The sequence below is a fragment of the Alligator sinensis genome, unplaced genomic scaffold (genome assembly GCF_000455745.1).
Source record: "Alligator sinensis unplaced genomic scaffold, ASM45574v1 scaffold1165_1, whole genome shotgun sequence".
NCBI classification, from domain to species: Eukaryota; Metazoa; Chordata; order Crocodylia; family Alligatoridae; genus Alligator; species Alligator sinensis.
Window position 1 is genome coordinate 878377 of NW_005842477.1, and position 5984 is coordinate 884360.

At 65.7% G+C, this 5984-nt stretch overlaps 2 protein-coding genes across 6 annotated transcripts; one reads left to right on the top strand and one right to left on the bottom strand.

Moving 5' to 3' along the window:
* Positions 1 to 2: 2 nt before the first annotated feature.
* Positions 3 to 1194, top strand: JTB (jumping translocation breakpoint; the record flags this gene model as incomplete). The annotated part of the gene is made up of 4 exons (XM_006031007.3): positions 3 to 78; positions 196 to 281; positions 410 to 489; positions 630 to 1194. Coding segments are annotated over 4 exons (399 nt in total), but the record flags the coding sequence as incomplete, so codon positions are not given.
* A 133-nt stretch (positions 1195 to 1327) lies between these two features.
* CREB3L4 (cAMP responsive element binding protein 3 like 4) lies at positions 1328 to 5978 on the bottom strand. Of its 5 annotated transcripts, none has more exons than XM_025212681.1 (10): positions 5928 to 5978; positions 5170 to 5331; positions 4647 to 4899; positions 4256 to 4395; positions 3948 to 4040; positions 3580 to 3686; positions 3287 to 3358; positions 3044 to 3128; positions 2674 to 2767; positions 1328 to 2531 (listed from the first exon to the last, which is right to left on the bottom strand). In XM_025212681.1, the coding sequence occupies exons 2-10, from the start codon at positions 5326 to 5328 to the stop codon at positions 2281 to 2283; spliced, it is 1254 nt and encodes a 417-aa protein (XP_025068466.1). In that variant the 5' UTR covers positions 5329 to 5331; positions 5928 to 5978; the 3' UTR covers positions 1328 to 2280. The 5 variants fall into 5 exon arrangements, with proteins under 5 accessions (XP_025068466.1, XP_025068465.1, XP_014378821.2 ...); XM_025212680.1 differs by having other exon boundaries at positions 3287 to 3355; positions 3948 to 4043; XM_014523335.2 differs by having other exon boundaries at positions 3948 to 4043.
* Positions 5979 to 5984: the final 6 nt, after the last annotated feature.

Genomic DNA, 5984 nt, shown 5'->3' on the forward strand with positions numbered 1-5984 from the left:
GGGCCCGGGCCGCCGCTGACCACCTGTTTCCCCGCAGCCCCGCGGAGACGACGGGGCCCGGCAGCGACAAGCATTCAGGTGGGTCCACCCCCTCCCTCGGGGCAGGGTCAGCCCGGCGCGGCCGTGATCCTGGGGCGAAGCCTCCCCGGGGGCAGCGGCCTGGTGCCAGGGCGCTGAGGTCCCCTCTCTCCCTAGCGAGCCCCGTGGTGGCCACGCCGTGCTGGCACGTGGAGGAGTTCGTGGTGGCCCAGGAGTGCACCCAGTGCACCACCTTCGAGGCGGTGAGAGCCGGGCGAGGGGGCTCCGCCTGCCCTGGTGCCGGCTTCTCCCTCCGCTCGGCTTGGCCCAGGCCTGGGGAGGGGGCGCCTGGCCCACCCTGACCGCGGCCGTGGGTCTGCTCTGATTGCAGAAGACGATGCCCGAGTGCAGCCCGACCGGCTTCATTGAGCGCATTAACTGCGCCACATCCCAGAAGAACGAGTACAAGAGGTAAGTGGAGCCCTAAGAGCCTCATGGCTCGGTCGAGGGCCATGGCCCCTCAGCTTTGCTGGGCGAGTCTCGGCAGGGTGCCGGGGGCATCTGTCTCCCTACCCTGGAAGTCCCGGCCCTGCAGCGTCTCCTCTCGGCAGCTGCCGTTCGGCGGTGATGGAAGCCCGCGCCTTCTGGAGGTTTGAGGGGGCCATGATTGGTGTGGCCGTGATCTTCGCCTTGCTGGTCGTGTGCCGCCAGAGGGTGCTGGACAGGAAGGCCCTGGAGAAGGTCCGCAAGCAGATCGAGTCCATCTAGTGTCGCTGCCTTGGGAGCCATGGCTGCCCCTGCCTTCTGCTTGTGCCCAGGAGCCGTGGTGGCAGGGAATCCATGCTGGGGACTGAGCTCTGCTCCTCGCTCCTCTGGGAGCACTTCATGCTGCTAACACGGACTGAAGATGCTGGGAGCTGCCTTGCTTGCTCCTTGGAGACTATAGGAGTTCAGCCCTGGGACACTGAACAAGGGCAGCCTGCCCCAGCAGGCCTCCCCCTTGGCCTGTCTTGGCCTTCGTGCAGCAGCTGCAGTCTTGTCCCGCTATAGCTCCCTGTTTCCCTTTTGGCTGGTGGCTGTGGAAGGGGGCAAGGCTTGCGCTGGGTTCTTGGGAGCCAACTTGGTGCCCATGTGCTCTAGGCAGGAGTCCCCACAATAAATGCCGCTTCTGACTGCAAGAAACGCTGCTTGGTGTGTCGGTGCCTGCCGGCCCCACGCCTCCCTGCTGCAGGCGTCCACCAGGGTCCTGGGGTTAGCGCGGATGAACTTGCTGCGGCTGTGGGCTCTGGTTTGTGGTGACCTGGTGGCTGAAGGGGGAGGGGAAGCGAAGCCAGGGAGGGTGAAGTCCAAAGGGTGGAGGCAGCAGCAGCGAGGCCTGTGGGGGTAGCGGCCTTCCAGGCACTGGCTTGTTTGCTCAGGGTGTGGCGCAGGCCCCTCCCTGGCTCCTTTACTTTGGAGCCCCGCCCAGAAGCAGTGGGTTGGGTGTGGTGCTTGGTGGGCTGTGGCTCCTCTGTAGAGCATCTTGTTGGGGTCTGCTCCATGGGTAGTTTTAGTGGGGGCTGAGGAGGGCAGGAGCAGGCATTGGGCCTGGCGCCCTGTGGATAGCTCCCCGCTCTGCCAGCACCAGGTGCCCACAGACTAGCCCTGGGGGTAGGGTGTCCAGCTGGGGACTCTTGCTGTCTCTTTCCGGGGCTGAGAGTCGCAAGCCACCTGGGGCTTCCAGGGCTGAGAGCACAAGGGTATGGCCCAGGGAGGACCCCAGGGGTGCTGTGCTCAGGGCTGGAGCCAGGCTGCCTCATGCCTGTTCAGGGCCAGGAACCCAACATCCCTCCCGCTGCCCCAGCACTGTCCATGGAGTCAGAGCCAGGAAGAACCAAATGATGTTTTATTAAAAATGAGTCTGCCTCCCTCTCCCCTGAGCAGGGCCCAGCCCAGCACCTTCCCAGAGGCTGGGCCGCCAGGCCAGCTGCAGCACCCCTCAGTGCTGCTGGGGCCTGGCTCAGCCCAGCCTGAGCTGACAGGTCCTGCTGGGCAGAAATCTGCTCTGAAAGGGCCCGTCACAGCTCGGGGTCATGGGACTCTGGCTTTGTGGCCGTGCTGTACCCTGGGGCCTGTGGACCCTACAGGGCACAGCAGTGTAGGGGGCCCTACTGCTCCTGGGGGGCTCTGGGCACCACTGGGGGCCGTGGGCTGGGCTGGAGACGCTTCTCCATGGCTGCAGCCAGCAAGGCAGCAGGACCTGCTTGGGCTCCGGCTGCCTCGTCACATCTCATTGGCGTGAAGCAGCTTGGCTGCCTGCCCCTGGGGCAGCCCTGCAGGGACTGCCTGCTGCAACCAGGCCTGAGCCCGGGGGTCTGCAGGTGGGGCCGTGTCAGAGATGTTGGAGACCTCCTGCCCTAGGCCGGGGTTCCCAGTTGCCCCCTCCAGTGCTGGCTGCTCCCTGCGGGGCGGCTCAGGCGCCTCCTCCACCGGGGCCGAATGATCTGCCTGGGCTAGGATGTTCCTGGAGATCACTGTGGTGGAAGCAGTGTCATCAGGGCCCAGCTGGGGCAGAGGGGATAGCGTGGAGACCCCCTGGGTCCCAGGTAGCTCTGCCTCCCCCTGGTTCTATTTCAGAACAAGCCCCCTGCTCCCTCCAGGCTCCCTGCCTCTTACCTCCCCTGGGCTTGTAGGCCTCGCCTGCCTGCCTCCCACTGTGGAAGAGGCTATAGCTGGGGAAGGCGATGAGTCCCAGGGAGAAGAGCAGGATCTGCAGGAGATATGGTGAGGACAGGGGGATGGAGCTGCAGAGGCCCGGAGTGGGTGGTGAACCATGCCCATGGGGAGGGCACATCAGCGCGTGTGTGGCTGGGCTGTAATTGAGCCTGGCTGTGCTGACGTGTGGACACGCATGTCTGTGGCTCGCGTCTATTGTTGCGGGGGGCATGCAGGCCCAGCTGGGGGAGTGGCATGGCGGGGAGGGGAAGCATGTCTGGTGTGGTCATGTGAGCCCACATGTGCCCGTGTGCCCAGCTCCACCCAGTACCAGGATGCAGGTGCTGGTCTGAGCTGCCTTGTTGGACGTCTGCTTGATCAGCGCTTGCAGCTTCTGCAACTGGCTTAGCAGGGCCCTGCAGGGAGATGCTGTGTTGGCAGGGCCCTGGGGGCAAATCTGGGAGCTTCTTGCCCGCTCTGCCAATGCACCTTGCTTTGGAGGGGAGCAGGGACCAGGGAGCCAGGATTCCAGGGCTCCTTCCCAGCCAGGCAGGGGAGTGAGGCCCACACTCACCCGTTGTGTCTCTCCAGCTCCTGCACCTTCTTCCGCAGCTCCTTGTTCTGGGCCGAGCAGGCAGCCGCCCTGCTGGGCAGAGGGGAGAGGGTCAGGGCTCTTGCCAGTGCCCCCTGCCCAGCCTGGGTGCGTCAGTGCGGGCAGAGCAGGGGGCTGCTTGGCGTCGCAGGGCTGAGGCTCAGGCCATTGGGCTCCAGACAAGGCAGGCTGGGCCCCCCTGTGTGCATGGGAGTGTGAGCGAGCGCATGTGCATGCCCACTATGTGGGTGCATGAGGGGCAAGCACTGGCCCACCTGCCCTCCAGTCCGTCGATGTACTCCTTCTTCCGCCGCCGGCTGTCCTGGGCTGACTGCTTGTTGCGGATCTTTCTCCTCACTTTCTTCAGGATCCGCTCCTCTGCCTGTGGGGGCAGACACGGCCTCAGCACCCACGCGGTGCCCCACAGCTCTGCAGTGCTGCCCAGCAAGCTGATGCCTCTGCTCCCCACAGCTCAGGGGTTCCAGATATGGGGCCAGTGGGGGGCACAAACCCAGGCCCAGTCTTGTTTTCCCTTTGAGCCTGCCCCCAGCAGCTGGTGGCTGCAGAGTGTGGGAGCCAGGCCACATGCAAGCTTGCACTAGTGGTCACATACCCGTGCTACGCTCTGCCCCTGCCTCTGTACCTTGGTGAGGGGTAGGCCGCTGGGCAGCGACACCCCCTCCTGTGTCAGCAGCTGCCTCTCCTCCTCTGTCAGGAGCAGATCTGGGAACTGCAGCTGCTGGAGATAAGCAGGAGCTATAGGTAGGGGTGCAGGGGGGGCACCCTCTCCAGCTCGGGGGCTTCTAAGGGGGGCTGCATCCCCCGTCAGTCTGGACCTGCGCTGACTCAGCACAGAGGGCAGCAGCTGAGCTCCAAGGGCTCTTGCTGCCAGGGATGTTGGTGCAGGGAGTTCCCTATGATTTGAGGGGGTTCAAGAGGGGCTGGACTCACCAGGACCTCAGGCACCTGCATGTCCCTGGTACTGCCCAGCCCAGGAACTGCGCCAGGCCCAGCTGAGTCCAACGTGTGCATGGGAGGCAGCTCCTCCACGACGCAGGTATCGGGGATCAGCATTGGGGATGACCAGTCATCTGTGCCAGGAGACACAGGTCAGCACCCAGGGCAGGCATGGCTTCTGCTGGGGGGGGTGCATGGAAGCACAGCCTGCCAGGGACCTGCCATGTGTGGGGGCTGTATGGGGAGTGCCAGCCTCAGGGCAGCTCCTTATGCCCCCACTGCAGGGAGGACCTGCCCCTTCCACCCCCCACCACAGGTGAGGGGCCTGTCTGGCCCCTATGCGGGACCAGTACCAGGGTCTCCACCCCAGCCCAGCTCCACTGACCCAGCTGAATGGAGATGATGCTGGTGTGGAGGGGCTCGCTCTTCAGCTCCCCGATGTCACAGACCACTTGGTAAACAGCAGCCGGGGGGCCCTGGGGCTGGTGGGCCATGGCATGTGGGGGGCTGCCGGCGGGGGGCTCGTCCGAGATGCCGCTGTCGCTGCCCGGGGAGCCCAAGGCACTGCCCGCGTGGTACACGGCATTGGGGTTGATGAGCAGCCCCAGCACGTCCTCAGGCTCGCTCTTGTTCAGCCCCTGTAGAGGGGATGCCAGGGGTGGGAGCTGGGGGGTGGGGTGCGGGGCTGGCAGATGATGCAGAGGTGACCCCTGTGGTTGTTGGGGGGCTGGGACCCTGGCGTTGCTGCCTTGCAGGGGGCAGGGAAAGCCAGGTCCTGCTTGTCCGTGCCCAGGGCATTTTCCCCACACGACAGCAATGACTGCAGCCTCTGCCCCCCCAAGTCCCTGGCTGCAGTCCTGCATGCACTGTACCCCTGCCCTGCTCCCACATACGCAGTCCTGGCTCACCTGGTCTCCTTTGGCTGCCCACTCCCCCAGCGCTTTCTCGGAGCCCCTGGGACCTGGGTCCAAGGCAGGGAAGGGGGCTGGGCTGGGCAGCATGGCACCAGGATACAGTTCCCCCTGCTCAAAGAGCGTGTCCAGGAGTGCAGGGCTGCCAGCCTCCATTGCCTGGGAGAGGCAGAGGGAGTTAAGTGCCCACAGGTGCACATGTAATGCTTGTGTGCAGATGATGCCCTGGCACCCGGAGGGAGACACCTAGGGCCTGGCTGGGTGCTGAGTTGAACTGGGGATGCCAGAGCACCTGTTGACCCTGGGCAGGTGGCAGTAGCCTGCAGAGGCTGCCCTGGGAAGGTGTGATCAGAGCTGTCACAGGCTGGGTCGGAGCCCAGGCCCCTCTCAGGGTTGTCCCGTTCCTCTCTCCCTCGTGCCTCCAGCACTGAGGGTCCAGGTGGGTTTGATGCTGGCCGTGCCCCTCACTCCCTGCTCTGTAGCGCCCCGTGCCCCTTTCCCCCAAGCACACGCCCGGTCCCTTTTGCGAGTGCCCCAGAGCTGCTGTCACCTGGCCCCACAGCCACTCCCAGGGCTGGGACGCAGGGTGGGCGGCTTCGGTGACCGCCAGGGCTGTGACTGGGTCCCCGGGAGCAGGGATGCTGCTTTGGGCCCAGCCGGGGGTTGACCCTCCCCAAGCGGAGTGCCCCCCGCTTTCCCCGGGCTGGGAGGCGGCGGCGCGTCCCGTGTCCAGCCCTCGGCACGGCGCGTCTCACCCTGAGCCGTGGCGGGCTCGCAGGCGCGGGGGCACCGGGCCGGCGCTGCGGGCAGGA

What these genes read in the sequence shown, in the direction of transcription:
- CREB3L4 (XM_014523335.2), bottom strand. Translation starts at nt 5,328, where the DNA reads ATGGAGGCTGGCAGCCCTGCACTCCTGGACACGCTCTTTGAGCAGGGG. An exon ending in GCGGCCTACCCCTCACCAAG is followed by an intron (nt 3,687 to 3,947) that starts GTACAGAGGCAG and finishes CTGCCCCCACAG; the next exon opens with GCAGAGGAGCGGATCCTGAA. An exon ending in AGACCAGCACCTGCATCCTG is followed by an intron (nt 2,768 to 3,043) that starts GTACTGGGTGGA and finishes TATCTCCTGCAG; the next exon opens with ATCCTGCTCTTCTCCCTGGG.